This window comes from Castor canadensis, chromosome 12, assembly GCF_047511655.1.
Source record: "Castor canadensis chromosome 12, mCasCan1.hap1v2, whole genome shotgun sequence".
NCBI classification, from domain to species: Eukaryota; Metazoa; Chordata; class Mammalia; order Rodentia; family Castoridae; genus Castor; species Castor canadensis.
The window spans coordinates 30984043-31002037 of record NC_133397.1 but is presented as its reverse complement, the minus strand read 5'-3'; the positions used below and the strand labels follow the sequence as shown (position 1 = coordinate 31002037).

Here is a 17995-nt window from a genome sequence, read left to right as displayed (position 1 = left end):
GGAAAAACAACTCCCTCCCTGACACAAGAAGTCAGTGATCCAGCCATTAATCATCAAAAAATTCCTCAGTTCCTAAAATTACAGGGTTTGGAGTAAATCCAAATGGGATTTTGCTTTCCTAAATTCCTTATATTGCATTCTTGCAGACTTCCTGTTCAAACCATCAGGAGGCATTTCTACTATTCAGTCATACACTTCCACCCTCCTGTTGCTGGCTTTGGATTTCCTTCCTTCCGCAAAAAAAAGCAGCAGTTAAATTCCTCAGGACAGTTGGAGAACACCAGAAGCAATGAGTAGGTAGCATTAGTCACTGCACAATACATTTGTTAAACTAAACCCCTCTAGATTAGTCAACATAATATGGTTAAGACACCATTCTGGATTTGCGGAGAACCTGCAAGTTGTTTCACTATCATCAAGTATTCTTATGGCTATCTGAAGTATGTTTATAAAGTAATTCATAATTGTTTATCAGTTATTGCTTTCGAGCAGCTTCTCACCTGCTCAGTGTACCAGATTCCTGGCTGTAAGGAGAAGGATATCAGCAACCACCCACCAGGAAAATTCTCACAGGAGTATGAGGGGCTGTAAACAAAAGATGACACCCATATTACAAACTAACAAGAAGGAAAGTCCACATGAATAAAAGTTACCTTCAATTATTTGCCAAAATAAATACAGCTGAAAGTAAGGAAGGATGAAAAGGCTACATGAAAACGTGGAGAGTGACAGGGGTGTATGGACATGGTTAAGTAGTCTGAGCTTCCTTCCACAATAACAGCATTGCTCACTGGGATATCTGAACAGGTAAGTGCCACTTGTTTTGGTTACCACAGTGCCAACTGAATAGTTCAGATGGAAACATTTTTTGTATAGTATCTTGGATGACCCCGAGTCTAGATTTAGTCAACAAATGCTCATTGAGTTCTTCCTGTGTGCCAAGTGCTAGAATAACACACAATTCTGGCACTCAAGTGGATCACAACAAGGCAGGGAGACAAAAATGTGAACTCTAACACAGTAAGAAAAGCACCATAAGAAGAGAAGGAGAAAGTGCTATTTATGGGCAGTAGAGGAGTAGGGGATGGGCATCACTTTTCCCTGGGCGGGGCAGGAAGGCTTCACAAAAGCAGCAGCATAAAGTGTGTGGCTTGAAGGAAATGAACACAGTTTAAAGGCTTTAAAGACGACTTTGAGGAATCTGAAAGCCGACACCACACCCATTTTCCAGTTGCTGGCCTTGCCTCCAACCTTCAGTAGGCTAGATATTAGGAGATGTGTATTGACCGAATCTCCTGATTTTCTGAGGTCTCTTAAGAATCTTTGAGATAAAAGTTAAAATGGGATTGGAAAACCTCAAACTTTAGCAGCAAGATAGCCCAGTCTTTAAGAATCTAATTTTCCCTTACCTTTGGGCTTTTAGTAATAGCATGCAAATTACTAGGGCACTGTGGGAAGTTAAATGCTTATTATACTAAGATGAGAATAGGTGAAATAATTACGCATATGAAAAACATCCCGTCTAAAGTTAAAAAAAAGTTTACTGTTCCTTCTTTACTAGCATTCCTTATGTCTTCTTGCTCTTCTTAGCTCCAAATATCTTCTACTTTCCCATTCTCTTAACAAGTATCACCTAAGCATTTCTGACTTGAGGGCATATGCTTACATATTCACACACAATTTAATAAATATAATACATGGACTATTTTCAGTGCCAAATGCAGCTGCAATTATATATTTCTCTTGGACATGTTTTATGCTATTAAAGCATGTAAATACTTTATCTCCCTCAAGTTTGTCCAGCCCTCAGTTGGCAGACGGTCTTTTTCCTTTCTCTTTCCAAAGCATCTAATATAATTTCCTGAATAGATAGTCAATAAACTTGGTTGCTGAGGGCTCACCTTTTCCCAGCATAGTCTTTGAAAATAATCTGATCTCCTTCCAACAAAAAAAACCCCTTTGGCTTCTTTCATTTTGTTTATTTCCCTATAGATGTCTTCCACTTCCTACCCTAAATATCTGCTTTTTTCTCTCTCTTCTCACATTTGAAATCCCTATATGAGGTAAAAAACCTATATTTAACAGCAGCCTGCTATAAATCATCCTACATTGCTATAAAGGTAATAAAACTTATCTCAATCATCAAAAAACAAAGTAAGTCAGTAATGTTCCTGAGCTCCACTTGGCTACTCACAGATATTCCAATTAACCAGGCAGCTTAAAGCCAAAGCACTTTAAATAGAACCATTCTTTTTTTGGATATAGTAAATAAGACACTGTGCCATCCAGTTTGGTTTGCTCCTCTACAAAGTGGAGACTAAGCTTACCTTGCTTCAAGCTAGAGAATTTTCACCACACTGGAAGACAATGCACAGGATTCTTTGTGGTGTGTCCTCAGCCACTGAAAACCCACATGCAGTCACATACCCTACCCCAAAGCACAAAGTTAACTATATACTGAAAAAAGGCATTATCACAGCTTCCTAGCTCTTGGACAGTTTTGTAACCTTACCACTCAGGGGTCCAGTTGCTGATGCTATAGAAATATTTTACTATCCTGGGCACTTTTAGGCCAGTACGTCTACCACAACCTTGTAAAGATCCCTGTTTTATAAATCTTTATCACTTTCTGACTCATTATCACATCCCACAGCATCGAATAAGCCTGAGGTAATGCTAGCCAAGGCTCTCCTCCAAACATTTCTGCAGAATCCTTTTACTGCTACTGAAGATATCATTACTAGTAGGAGTCCTCACAGAGAACAGGATGCTCTCAGCACCAACTTTGGTTAACAGTCCAGTTACCAACAGCTGCAGAGCTGCCTGCAGCTATGCTGGGAAGCATCTTTCTGAAGGCGTGCGTTCAAGGCACTTGAGATCCAGATCGCGCTGGGACCTGGCAGGGAATCTGCTAGAGATGGATCAATTCAGTGTGGAGAAGTGGACAAGAGGAGGTATCTAATGGACTCCTAGCACAAGCTTTCACTACAGCAAATACATATAGCTGCTTCCACGGTAGCATTCAGACTCTCATCTAAGTTCTGAAGCTAATGTGTACCAACCAAGCAGGAAGGAAAGCAAATAAAGACCTATTTATATACAAGAGAAGAATACAGGAAAACCTATCTAACCAAAAGCTCGGGTTAGAAAGTAATACCACCCGCTCTTCAATGGCTATTTTTGTCAGCCACTACTATTAGCTATCCTGAAATCAGCCTGGACAAGACACGGTAAGATCCGGAAAAGGATTTAACTTTTGGTATCATCTTTAAAAGAAAAAAAGAAAAGAAAAGAGAAAGAGCAAGCTACTGTACAATATAAAGTGTTTACCTAGTTATTAGTGAACTTTTAACAGCTTTATAGACTGAAGGAAAAAATTGTTTGGGAGCAAAAAGCAAAATATTAACAGATAACTAAAAATTAAATATAGATTGGTGGCTTAGGTGACTGAATTAAAAGTGAGTGTCTTCCAAGAGAGCTACATAATTAGCTGCTGAATTTTCTCATGTCACACACTCCCAAGTGGAGTATTTAACATTCAGCAGACTTATTAATGAATAGATGCCCAACTGGAATTAACCAGTGCCTCATTCTGAAAGGCTGCTCTTGGCAAGGCTGCTCTCCACAAGACAGAGCAAGTTGATTGGTGGTATCTGCTGGAGGCTGTGCTAAGCCATCTACATTCTTTAGAATAATACGTATTACATTAAGTTTCAGGGCCACACATTCATACCACCTAACTTTGCTCTTCACCCTACTACTGAACAACATGCAAAGGAAGGGTAAAGTTTCTAGACCCCACGAAACAAAACTTTCCAAGCTTCAAGGTTGGCCTGTACTTGAAAATATACTTAGTGAAAATTTGTTGTCTCATAAACAGGCAAAAAGCTTCTTGGTGGGTGGCTCAACCACACAGAGGTTAAGGAGCCAGTGCAGTCTGTGTATCTCTCTGCAGGGAGGAATCATTTCAGCCTAGGTTTGAGGCACTGATGGGCCACATTTGGCGAGTGACCTGCCTTCCTTTTTCTCATGCACCATTATTGATATATTTCTTTAAATTCAGTCTGCTCCTTAAGGAAACTCCCTGGCAAGTGAAAACAGCAGCAAAGGTAAAAGAATGCGGGGAATTTGGCTGCTGCCTGCAGTATTAGGAAGAACAGCAATTACTCAACTCTCTCCCAGTGTCAGACCAGAAATGAGCATGTGAATGTGGGCAAGTTTTGGCCTGTCTTTCCTCAAGCTTCTCCTTTGCAGGGTGTCACCTACCTACCTCATAGCTGTAATAATTAATGAAGCAAATGAGAGAAGAAGAAAGAATGAAGGCAGCAGGCCAGATCCAACATGGAAGAGAGGCAAAAGGTCTACCTTGGATTCAGACTAGGCCACAGTTGACAGACTCCAGGCATTTTAAAGATGTCACTAACTTCCCAATAATCATGTTTTGCAATCTCCAATGCCTCTCAGTAAACATAACTATGGCAGAATTCTTGGGCTTTTCTGCTAAGCTTTTCAGTCAGTACCTGGCAGAGGGTCAGGTAGATACCACTCTTCTTTCCCTGGCTTTGCAAACATAAGGTAATATTTTGTTCTCTGCCCAGCACTTCTCAAGTCATAAAAACAGAGCTCTTATGACCAGAGAAGGGCAGTGTGATACCATCCGATTGAGTTCCCCTGCCTTCACATAGGCAACTATTTTAATTCCCTTTTGACAAGTTAAGACAAAGTGAAGCTGGGGGAGGTTGAGGGGGGTTTATTTAAGTCACATTAAGGGATGAAAGGGGATCCAGAAACTATGGCTATTTTTTTCTCCTTTATCATGTTACTGTCATATGTAAGAATTTGGTGATTATTTACCTTTCTCAGTAGTCTCAAATCCATTCTGAAACAAGCTAGAACGTAAACAAATACACTTTGATGAAAATATGGAAATGTATTTGATCTTTCATCTTTCTGTCATAGGAAGAGTACTTTAAGTTTTCCTAAAATTTGCCTGAAATATAAGAACTCAGTGTTCTTGAAAAGCACACAGCAATCCTATTCTTTCTCAAGGCATTTAAAAATCCTCTACTTTGATTTCCAGAGATAAAACTGTCTAAAGCCCAGTCCTTTTCCTCACCTGGACTGTAAATGCCCCCAACTAGAGTAAATGAGGAGAGATTTTCGACATACCCTCTGTAAAATTACACACACATATTCTGGGGACCGAGCTCACATATAAAATTCCTCACATGCTATGAGGTCTAGTTCAGGTGGAACACCCCCAAGGCAGCCCTACCTCATTTTGGCAGGTCTTTTGGAATCTTAAAAGGAGGTATCACAATTCTCCAATATTGTGCTGTTTTTTGTTTGATCACAGCTGTGAACCCTTTTGCTTGTGGCCTTGGATAAGAAGCTAAGAAAGTTACCTCTGATAGAAAGGGCCCTGAAAGCTCAGATTTCATCCTGCCCTGCCAGAAATTCCTTTCTGTTTTGAATCTGAGATGTTTGTTTATGGGTTTTGTTTTGAAATGCTAAATAAAACATGCATAATCTCTAGTAGCAGCCTATATCCTTTTTTATTCCACCTTGTGATAGCCAGAGTAGTTAGCTACTAAAGTTAAAATTTCCAAAAAGAAGATGGAAATTAAAATTCCCAGGACTAGAAATGTAAAACGACAAGATCCTAAAATTTGATTAACATTTAATTTTCTTTCTTAAGCATGCCAAAGACAAATATTCTAACATATACTTACTATACAACTATTTTTTGTAGTTTTTCTCATTTCTCTTGTTGATTACACACTTGACTATCAGCGCTCTTGATACAAGATAGATGGCATTACAATGGTAGACACTAAAAGTGTCCAATTTCTACTATTTTAATAAAGTTTGGTTGTCAAGAAGAAAAATCAGTTAACCTACTGATTGCAGAGGACTTTATCTCTAAGTTCTTTCTCCTTGTTCTGCAGTAGCCAATATAAAGTATCCTTCTTGGGAATTCTTAGCTAATATGTACTGGATAAAAATGATACTCATTCCTAGGCAGAAGGAAGGAGTTACAGTTAAGAATAAGCAGTACTATAGGACCACAGGACACAAGCTGCTGAAGAGAGGAGACTTCCTTTCCACTCTTCCCCTGTGCTATGGCACTCTCTCCAGAAACAACCCAGGAGGCAAATCTATGGAAACCCTGCACGTGAAAGGAGAAGGAATGCCTGGGATGGAGAAATGCAAACCCAGATGTACTCCAGCCCTCACTGTCAGGAAACCACATGCCATCAAGCTTAAGACGTCACTTTCTTAAAAATATGAATTTGACATAGCTCTTTGAAAGTAAGGACTTAAACCACAAAACCAAGCAAATGTTCACATCCTGCAGAGACTCCAAAGGGGCTGGGAATTTAAGTTGCACTGGGTCAAACCAAGAAACCACTTGTTCTCAATACTGCAGCATTCTTTTCTCTGGGACAAACATCTGAGACAAGAATTCCCCAAGCCTCCTGTTGAAGAGACTTATTTGTGGAGGAGGTGTGAGTATAATCTACCCACAAAGTAGTTTTCCAAATGTATATGCAGAGAAAGCTAATAGAGAAGACAATCGCTGAGAAAGGATGAAAGATAGAATACTAGTTATTTTAGAAAACTTTTGGTACTAAGAACAATACTAATAACTAAATATATAAAATAATCTTACAGAGCTAAGATTTGAACATAGGTTAGTCTAGCCTCAGGCCTATTTTCTTTTTCCTAAAACATCCTGAACAAGGAGGATGGAAAAAGGAGGGAGGTCTTGCTTGTAGCTAGATCCTAGTAGTCAGGAAAACAAACAAACAAAAAGCAGGTTCTGAGTGGACAGGCCTGGGGTAATGCCTATGACTCTTCATGTCTAACAAACTCTAGGTAATGCTAGTGTCCTGGGTCCCAGGACCCCAGTTTATGTTGTAAAACTCCAGGTGATTATGTGCACTTTAAGCAGCAAAATTCCTGGTAACTGTGTGCAGTTTTACAAAAGTGGTACTACTACTTTTAATACAGAGATCAGACCCACAATAGATGCTCCACAAACATTTATCAGAGAAGGATCCCTAGTCTAACAGGGAAATAGGCGAGGCTAGAAAAAGAAAAAAGGGGCTAAGCTAGAAAGGGATGGACTGGTTAAACTTCCTTTTTGCCTGGTTTTTATCAAGTACAGCAGCAGGTGGGCCTGGGACCCTACGAGGATGGAGCTGTGCCAGTGCAAGCTGCTTCTTTAGCTCAAGGCAGGCCCAACTCTGTGGTGACCACCAGCGTGAACACTCCAAGAGTCACCTGGAAAATCTTCCAGAACATAGTATGAAAGAAACTGAACATTATGGATGACAGTCCCCGGTCCAGGTCCCCTTCCTCCCCGAATGAAATACTAGCCCACAGAAAGTGGTTATGTTTACAATTCCCATGATATAACACAAAAAAATTTATAACCCAAATTTCACACAAAATAAATACATTTTGTATATATTTATTCAGACAAGATAACAAACGGGCATTAGGAAGACAGTACATAGCTTCAGAGGCCTTAAATGAAGTTTATCTAATGCATTTGTGGTGTTGGGGTACAGTGGAAGGGGAGGGAACTTGAACTCAGTAACAAATTGCCCCCTTTGTAAAAGCCCAAACTCCTTACTACTAACAATGGAGGACTCTGGAAGTGGAACAAGGGAAGACTATGTCAAGTTATTTAACACATTGGTAGGGAGCATCTTCCACATGGTAGTCATCCTTCCTAGGGAATCAGAGTTCTTATAGCAACCCCTCTATAAACTCTACTATAAGGACAATAAAACATGACACACAAAAGTAAAGTACAGATTCCATCCATTTCATGTGGGGAATTAACTGGGGTTGGAGAAAAAAGGCAGGGAATTGTTCACTTTGCAACTAACAAAGGGAAAGAGATCTTTGGAGGAAAAAAACTTGCACTTGGGCCTAAAAAGTTTACTGTGAGGGAGTCCGTAAGTGTAGGGACAGTCTAACACTCCTCTGTCCTGTCTGTGTAAGGCTGGGGAGGTCCTGTCTAACCACAGAGGTTTTCAATCTGACCAGGTTAACTGGCCAAGGAAAGCAGCAGAGTGGGAGGAGGTGAGAGATGCCCAGGGAGAGTCACCTCTCAGTTCACTGCCCACACTGAAAGGGCCTGCAACAAGCTAGGACAGAGAGAAAATCACTCTTAAAAGGAAGCTTGCCACAGTGAATCACAGCTAGTAAAGCACTAAGAATGCATCCTCCTTCTTAGATGTTGGGAAACACTCAGCATATTGCACTGGGTCTAGAAACAATGTGTAGGCTCGTCTTCCCCACCAAGTGAGTTCCCATCACGCTTTTAAACCTCATTCAAACTCACACTCCCCTTGTTCATTTTGCCACCAGAGCCTGAAGTGATCACCTCGGATCCCTAGACTCTTATAACACATTTTATATACAGATTCAGACCACTCTGACTTGGCTTAAACTTATGAATAACTCTTTCAGTCTTGCTATCTTATTGTTTATCTTGATTAAAAGCGTGTGCAGAATAGAGAATACTTCTGAAAGGTCCCTAGGCTTCCAGCTGCCCTGATGCCCCAGCAGAAGGCCTTGTACAGAGTAGAAAAATCAATGGACAAGTAATTGATTTCTATGCAAAACCCAGTCAGATCTTTGAAAATGCAGCTTTGGAGACTTCGACCTCTAAGACAGCAGTTTTTCAAAGTGCTATTCGTGCCTGCTCCATTACCCCACCATTTCTTCCTCAAATAATTAAATGACTTTACTGAGGCATCTTCAAAATCCCGATATAAAATGTGCCATCTTGGAACACCATGTTCCAGGACCTGCTTTGCCAAACATACTTACCTTGCACTCATTTCATTACCTCCCAACCCACTGTATTTACATACTAAGACTACACTGGTCTATCCTGTTAACACCCTTGCCTGAGAGATGATAAACACTCACATTTTCCAGGAATTTCACAATTAATGTCTGGAATGTGTTTTGGATTATCCTTCAAAGGATGATAGTTATGCTAAAATGAACCTAGTATTTTTTTCCTTTTCTCATTTGTCATCATTCTTTGGTCCACCCACTTACTGTCTCTTTATGGTCATCTGGTTTTTTTGTTTTGTTTTTGAGACAGGATCTCCCTATATAGGCCCAGGCTGGCCTGGAACTAGCTATGTAGTCTAGGCTGGCCTCAAACTCTCAACCTTGCTGCCTCAATCCATCTTCTGAGTGCTGAGATTACAGCTGTGGACCGCCATGCCCAGCCAGAATTGTTTTATCTGAATCCCCTAACCTGTCCCCTGTGCCCTCAAGCTGTTTATCTAGATCACTGGATCTTATGCAAGCCATGAAGAAAAACACAGAAACTTGCACCAAATCACTAAACACTTCCTATAAACAGAGGTAATGTCCAGTTTTAGGATTATTCACTTTTTCTCATAAATTAACCTGCCTGCTCACAAACTGTACTATCAACATACTGCTTATAGGTTTTTCCTGCTCACTGTTACCCATGTGTTAAAGGTGGCAAACATCCCCTGGCTTGCTGTTTTTGCCTTTCTGCTATTATAGTATGCAATTCATTTGCCCTGTGCCAAGTTGTTTTATGTGACAGGACTCCTTAATAACAAGTGAGGATTCTATAAGCCTAACAGTCAAAGTGAAGGTCACTGAGTCCTGTCATTTGTATATGTGCAGTGAATAGTTGGTCTCCCTGTATTTTGTCAATATTTACTCTTGGGAGGAACTAATTACTTCCTTGTTTACTTGGATTAGTTTCTCTTCCCATTCCTTGTTACCGTAATTTTATACACCCTCTGCTTGCTTCTCTCTCTGGCATCAAAGTGTACATCCTATCTAAAGATTTTTGAGATGGAAAATGAAACTCATTATTCACAAAGTCTGGAGCCCTGGATTTTAAAATTTTTCTAACTCCTGTATAATAGAATTAACTTTGCCACTCCTCTCCTTTATTTAACTTATAATAATTAAAATTCATGGACTCTTAACTCCAGGTCCTACAACAGAGCAATGAGAGCAGCTCCCACCATATGCCCTGCACAAGCCAACGTTTTGTGTACCGTTTGGGTTCTTGAAGCCCCTCTCTTGGACCTCACTTCAGATCTCCCACACATTTTCTTCCAAGCAGCCACCATCTCCATTGACTGTCTTGTAGTAGTAAGTAAAGAAGCTCTAAACTAATGGCCACAGTTCCAGAAAACAAATCCTCTTCTTTTGTACTGTATATGGCTGTAAGTACACACCACATATACTTAGTTCTCTCCACCTCATGAGAAATGGGTAGAAGGAAAAACTTAAAAATAGCTAGGGTTCTGAAAAGAGGCAGTTTTTTAATGGCAGTGATTTTGGAAAATTAAGTTCCATAAAGACTGAAGCCACAGAGTAAATATTCACTTTGAAAAAGAAAAAATGTTGGTGCTTATCTGAAGTTAAGATGGCCTGGATCTAATCCAACAAAGTCCTCAGAGCAAACCACTCAACAGTGTCCACTTGGTTCCTAATCACCATGTCCTTACAAACTGACAAATTCAAGCTATAATCTGCCCTTTTATTACCCAGGGACAAAAGGCTGCCCTTGCTTCTTCACCTTGCCCCACCTTTCCCAGAAGCATAAATCCACACAGAAGAAAAACTGGCCCTCATTCCCTTAGTTCAAAACAGTTCTCACTGTCCAATCAAAACATTCTTTCTAGACAATCTCACTTCATTAGTTTTCAGAGCTCTGATATCCCCAAGGTCTCCCACACAGACTTCTTCCCCAGGGGTTAGAAACCAAACTTGTTCCTTTGGCTTCTAGGTGATTTCCCTGGAGGCAGGCAGCCTGGCCAAGCAAACAGTCTAGTTAGGACTCTGCAAAGGGCAACAGGAAGACTCACCAGATGAGTGGAAACAGGAAAGGGCACTGCGTCCTTCTAGGACCAGAAGGCACTTTTTAAGACATCAAGAGAACAGAGATAACTTTAAGTACCTGGCTCCATTCTCAATTTTTCAAATATACTTAGTCAAAAGGAAGAAGAACTATTAGTATTACATCATGACTTAATAACAACCTAACTGCTGAAAAGAAATCCAAGTGTACATTTCACATGATTCACAGGACACAACTCATCATCACATTATCTAGTCTTACAGAAACTTATTTTTTTCCCCCAGTGGAGTTCTTTTTATGGACAGGATTGCTCATGTACTTTTATTGAGACCCCACTATGGGTCAGTATGCCTTAAAACAAAACTGAAGAAGTGAGTTGAAAGGGGTCCATTTTGACCCATAGTTTAACTCACTTTGTGAACTGCTGTTAAAAACACAACCTCCCTCACCCCCCCCCCCCCGCAAGCCAATATGGGAGTAACAAAAATAACTGCAAGTTGGAAAACAGAGTAATATAACTTATATCCAAATTTTGTCATTGAAAGCAGGTAGATTAGTCATGACAATATTTCTATGCCATGCAATACGTTTTCTCAGTATCGCCAACTAGATAAGTTTCAAAAAGACTTTTCATTAACAGACACAACCAGTAGGGGTCATTTTAGTGCAAAAATTGCAGCACAAGAGACTAACGTGAATAAAATATCAAGTCCTATTCATGTTAGTTATGATAATCACACATGAATTTCTGATTAAAAATGGAAACTGAGGGAAACAATGGCCATTGAGAAATTTCTTGCAAAGTAACAGAAAAATAAGAAAAAATAACAGTAGATAAAAAGTGAACTGAAAGACTTTTCTAATTTTTAAAAAGATAAAGGGTTACTCACTAACCCTAGACTTTTCATAAATCTTGTAATAATGTATCTGAAATTCTAGACACACACTTGAAAACATCTGTCTAAATCCATTAATTTTATCATGTCAGGAAGCACTGTCCTTTTTACCTTGGTTTCATGGATTTAGAATGCAACTTGACTGCTGCTTTTGGAATTCTGATAAAAAAAAAAAGAAAAAGTATCCTGAGAACACAATTTTGGTAGTAGAAAACAGACCTGCTAAATAAAAAGTGTTTCTAGAGAAAACTAATTGAAACACAATCATGTCAAGAAACACTGCCAAGCATTCTCAAGGCTAAAACCAAGTGCAGGGGTGTTACCAGAAGAAAGGAAGCCATGAGGGATCGCATCATTTCAGAGGAATGAAAGGCTCACCAGCAAACTGCCAAAATAACTCCGTACTGTGACATGGGATGTTGCTGCCAAAACACTTGATTACTGTAAATGTTCCCTGAGCATTTCCTTCACCAGAAACATATGAGGAAGAAACAAACAAGGGTTAGAATTCTTAGAGCCTCCAGAAGTCCTCAGAGCACAGCACTTTCCACTGTGCATTTAACCTTGCTTCGTGTTGCTTGTTTTTTGCAGATTTATGGGAGGCTGGAGCAAGTTATGCTCCAAGTAGCAGGGTTCAAAGATGCTTTAGTCTAAGTCATTCACAACTCCCAAAGTCAAACACATAAAGCTGTATCTGAGTCAGTCTGATGGCCATTTTTCCTGAGGTGAGAAACAAACATGTTATAAAATAGAACTTCACACCAAGGGAGAGGCTTCTGTGTTTCAGGCAAAGTCTTCTAAGCAAAGTCCTATGGGTGCAGCAGTGTAGGGCCCTTCCCTCTGAAAAGAGTTCCCTTCACTCATTACTGCCCACTAGCTTCCAAACCAGAAAGGCCGCCTCAATTTTCCCAAACGCTCCAAATCCTAAAAACTACAGATAAAAATAAGTGTGTGTGTGTGTGTGTGTGTTGTATTTAAAGAGAATCACAGCACTGAAACCTTTTTAATAGATTCATTTTATCCTTAAGGTTGCTATCTCCTTTTCAATCTTCCAGCACAACACACACACACACACACACACACACACACACACACACGAGCGCGCGCTTCAGAATAAACCCCTCCGGGTCTCCTTAAGCTATGGCTGTGAGTAGTAACCCCCTCGCGACTCCCCCAGAAATAAGGCTGCTGGGGCTCTGCTCAGTCACTAGAAGCCCCAAAGAGCATCGCCCAGCGTCAGCCGGAACAGGAATCCCTCTTTTAACTGGAGCTCACCGGGTCCTGTCCACTGGGCATACAAAAGGAACTCACTGCCATTCTCTCTAGACCCCCAACCCACACCGGGCACCCCGAGGCAGACACAGGCGAGCAAGGGTGAAGGTGACGCGCACCGACACAGGTCCCCGACGAGGGAGGCTCCACTATCAAATCCTTCCCGGTCAGCGGACACCGCGGTGCACAATGCTCCGCGCAGAACCAGTCCGCTGTCAAACAAAAAGAAGGCACGGGCACACGGCTAGAAATACGCGGATCTCGGCTCTTAAAAGGCAGCCTCAATAGTCAGCAACAACTTTCCACTCCCAGGTGCAGCCCCCACCCCACCCCCTTCCTTCTAGGAGACAGAGCCTTTGACCGTTTTCAATAGGCAGATAAATGAGTAACCACCGTGCGTAACTTCGCCTGGGCTGACATATTCCGGAGCTGAAACTGATTTATATGCTGAGGAGGAGGAGGAGAAGGAAGAGCGCAAAGGAAAAATCATCAGAGTCATATAGGGAGTGCGATGTGGAGATGCGGTTCCTCCGCCAACAAAGGCTTAGCGGCCAGGGTGCAGCGCTCGGTGCCACACTGCGCCACGCGACGAAGGCGGCAGGGGCGCACACGTCCGCGGCGCCCCGACCTCTGGGCGAGGCCAGCCACTCAGCATAAGCTGGGACCGCCACACGTGTGCCGGGGTGCTCGGGGCCAGGGGAGCGATCCCTCATCGCCCGCCTCCACCCGGGACATCCAAAACCTCGCCCGCTTAGGCTAGATGTCAGGGAGAAGTAGGGAGCAAGGATCGAGGGGCGCAGGGACACCTTCCCGGGGGCGGCTGCCGTCCCTCCTCCCGCGGAGCCATCTCTCCTCGGGGAAGTCTCAGCCAAACTTTGTTGGGCGCGGGCAGCGTCAAGGGGGAGGCGCGGGCCAGGTGTGTGTGGGGGGGGGGGCGCGGCGGGCGGCCTTACCTTCGCAGACGCCCACTTCGTACTCGGTGATGGAGTCGCCATTGAGCGGGGGGCGGATGACACAGCGCAGCCCCCGGTCGCAGGCTCCGTGGAGCCCGTAGGCGCCGCCGCAGCTCTCGTTCCTCTGGCGGGCGCACATGTAGCAGCAGCCGCAGACGCCCTGCACGATGCTCCCCGGGCAGCTCCTGGGCTCCTCGCACTTAGACTCGTCGCAGGGCAGGCAGACCAGCGCCCGGGTACCGGAGCGCGCCAGCAGCAGCAGCAGCCCCAGCAGCGAGACCAAGAGGTGCCCGCAGCCGGCCAGCCCCCTGCCCCCCGCCACCAAGTACATCCTCCTGCGCCGCCGCCGCCGCCGCCTCCTTCTCGCAGCCGGGCCGGGAGCGGGGCGGCCGTCCTCCCCTACGCGGGGCACACGCGCCGCCGCCGCCGCACCCGCAGCCCGCGGTCCTCGCCGCCCCCCTCGGGGCCCCCGGGGCGAGCCTCCCCTCGCGGGGCGAGGCCCCCGCCCCCCTTGCGGGCCGCGCCGACCCCGAGCCCACTAGCGTTGGCGCCAGCAGCAGCGGTGGCTTCCCCTCCTCCTCCTGGGAGGGAGGGGGAGGAAAAAAAAAAAAGAAAAAAAAGTTTCCTCCCGGCAGCTCCGGTTCAACCCAAACTTCTGGCGGCGGCGGTGGCTGCGCTTAGCTCCAGCCCAAGCTGGCGGCGCCTCCTTCTTCTCTCTCCTCTTCCTCCTCCTGGTCGGTCGGCCCCGCGGCGGCGGCACAGCCTCCGGGCGGGTCCCCGCCTCCCGAGCCGCCGAGTGGGCGCGGTGCCGCAGCAGAAGGTCCGCGGCGTCCGCTCTGCGCGCACGACTCGCCTCACTCCTGCGCGGCTCCTCCGGGCGCTTGTTTATGGCTCGAGCCTCCGCCGCTCGGGCTGCGCCCTCCCCCATCCTACCTCATCCCCCACCAGACCTCGCCCCCCCACCCCCGCCCGCGCCGCGCGCCGCTCATTGGCTGCCCCCCCCACACCCCTCGCGGCCCGGCCGGCCCTCTCCCCTCCCCTCCCCCTTCCTCCGGGGCGCCGGGCCTTTCCTCCCTACACGCCTCCTCCTCCTCCTCCTCCCCCCACTCCCTTCTCTTCCTCCGGGAGCCGGGCGCACCGAGTTGGCCCCGTGGCCGCGCTGCGGCTCGGCTCGGCTTCGCTCCGGGCGCACCCAGCCAGGAAGCCGGAGTCGCAGCGTCCCGAGCGTCCGCCCTCACCGTGGACACCAAGACTAGCCTGGGATCACCGAGGGCGACAAGGCTACACCTCCCAGAGTGCAGTTTTGAGTTCTGAGAGAGGCTGGGACCCCACCCCCACCCCCCTAGAAGCTCCGGGGCTGGAGCGATTGCTGCAACCTGGGCTGGGCACCCGGCCGGATTGGACCCCAGGAAAGGGAAGCAAAGGCGTGGAACCTTCGCAAACTGGACGAGAATCCATTTTCCCACTCGAGCTGGGAATAGACTTTGTAAAAGATATTATGTAATGGAGTCTCGGGAAGCCCGAGACGTCCCCAGCGAAGCTGCTGGTGAATTAATTAAGTGCTGGTAAATGGTCTGGGTACATATTCCGCGTTGGGGACCGCTGGAGCTTGAGTTGAATTTTAACTGTGCACATCCTTTACGTTTTGTCGGTGCGGAGGTGCTGTATTGTGGGTGGAGGTGACTGATCCCTTCTCCCTGGAGTAAAGCCAATACTGGATCACTACAAGTGTTGATATGACGTACATCTCATGTATCATTAAAGTCATCTGACGTTGCCCTTTTGTTTCTCAAGCTCCTAGGCAGAAGTGGGTTTTCCTTACTTTTTTTAAAAATTTATTGTGAATGTACTAATAAAGAAGGTAAAATATTCTTTGCAATGAACCAAGCAGCCGAAGTGATGCAAAATACATCATTTGGAAATTTTTTCTCTTCTGTGGCTTTCAGGAAAAATTCACCCAATAATGGTTCTGATCATTAATGGGTGAAAACGAATGATCATTTTGATAGCGGCCCACCGTTGACAGGAGGATAAATAAAATGAGTGAATTGACAAAAAGCGAGTTGGATCCCTATGGGAAAAAAAAAAACGCCTGGCAGGTGTGAAGTGGACTTGGCTGTCTACCCTCTGACCCAAGATGGTCTTGCAGAAAGGTGGCAGCCAAGTGGATCCTGAAAGTCATGAGTAATGAATCAAAAGTTAATAGCGGCAGTGTAAGGAAAAATGAAACAAAGATACCTTTGAAATCTTATGTTTGTGGAACAAATTTGTATTCATGATGAATATTTTGGCTTACCCATGCCAATCCTCAACCAAAAAGCCGAAGTTACCAGTGGAATATTCCCCATCATTGGCATCATAAAACCATAAACATTTCTCCAATTATATTTCTTTGTCCTGAAGAGAAGACTCACTTTAATCACTGATTATTAGAGATTTATAAGAAAGCTGTTCATTATTGAGAACACCCCATTTTCTAGGGGAGCGGGCAACAGACTTTAAAGAGCTGTTGGAAGGAGCAGTTTCCAGGGATGTTGTAAAAGACAACTCTGGCAATGGCTTAGGGATCCGATCAGATAATCTCCAAAGGCCCTCAGCACCCTATGATTCTACTAAATGGTAAAATCATTTAAAACATGCTCTGTTTTCTAGCAGCAAAACTAAATAAAACACACAACTGTGCTAAATATTGTGGTTTCTTGTAACCCAACAAGGCACCAGCACTTCATGGTGGAATTTGCCAACAAACTGTCATCATTTAACTGTGTTAAAAGGCCCTTTCCACTCTTGCAAGACAGGTTATCTATATTTCTGTTCAAATGCAAGTATAAAGACATTATTAAAATGCAGCAGATAACGTTGTAGGTCTCAGGAAAAGCCAAGGTCAGGTGATGGAAAAAAGGCAAAAGTAAAAAAGCTGCTTTAGTTTGAAAATGGGATTATAATCATTGTCAAAGTTTTGCCCTTTTTGTTTGTATTTTTCATTTTTAAAGCAATAATATTAAGGATTGGAGAATACTGCAAATTAGAGCACAGGTGAGGGACAGTGTGGAGGTCACTATCCATCATTTCCTGCACTTTCAAGGCAGAAGAACCTGGAAGGTAGACACAGGCTAACTTCTCATAGGAATTCAAGTCAGGCTTAGAAAGGGCTAGATAGATTCTCCAGACTAAGATGGATGCAGCAACTCAAAAGAATCATAGTCATAGAAACAAACAGGATTTCTTGAAGCTAGTCTAGTTGTAAGCTAGAAACCTCCAAGAGCCTGGCAGCTTACCTGACACCAGTATGTGAGGTAGGGGGTCAGTTAAACTTTCTTCTCTGGGATCCAGCAGAGATTATAAGGTGATCAGAAACTGAGGCAATGACCTTGGGGCTCAAACACAAATAGGATCCCCTCCTCTTCAGAGATCAGACTAAGGGTATAGAAAGACATTGGATGAATCCAACATGATGACAACTGGATGTCAAGTGAGAAAGGGACTGGGCCTTTAAGCTCATTTCTTTCTCAGTGTTTGTACTTGCTCTTCTTCCTGCCCGAAACTCTTTCCCTGATAACCACATCACACATTCTCTTGGTTCCTTTAGTTCTCTGCTCAGATATCACCTAAGAGGTCTTAAGCACACAGAGAAAATAGCAACCACTACTTCAAAGCACCCAATCCACTTGAACGTGCTTTTGCCTATCCATAGTACTCTCCACCTGACATAAGACGTGTTATTTATTTGTTCATCCTTTTTCTTCTTGCTTGTTACTAAGTCTTTAATATTCAGTATTGTGTCTTTAACTGCTGACTGAATAAAACATCCAAAAAAATGGGCTTGGAAACTGGGTGTGACATATATGGCTATAATACCAGCTACTCAAGAGGCAGAGGCAGTCCAAGGTCTGCTGGGGCAAAAAAAAAAAAACCAAAAAAACTGCAAGGCCCCATCTGAAAAACAAACTAAAAGCAAAAGGACTGAGGCCTGGCTAAAGTGGTAG

At 44.0% G+C, this 17995-nt stretch overlaps 1 protein-coding gene across 4 annotated transcripts in view; it reads right to left on the bottom strand.

Moving 5' to 3' along the window:
- Positions 1–14373, bottom strand: part of Crim1 (cysteine rich transmembrane BMP regulator 1) — a 185714-nt gene extending 171341 nt beyond the window's left edge. For 2 of the 4 annotated variants that reach the window (XM_020170120.2, XM_074049498.1), the window contains exon 1: positions 14010–14370. In XM_020170120.2, the coding sequence (XP_020025709.2) occupies positions 14010–14340 (331 nt within the window). In that variant the 5' untranslated portion in view covers positions 14341–14370. Of the gene's footprint in view, positions 1–14009 lie in introns of all 4 variants that reach the window. The other 2 variants (XM_074049499.1, XM_074049501.1) reach the window with 2 other exon arrangements.
- Positions 14374–17995: the final 3622 nt, after the last annotated feature.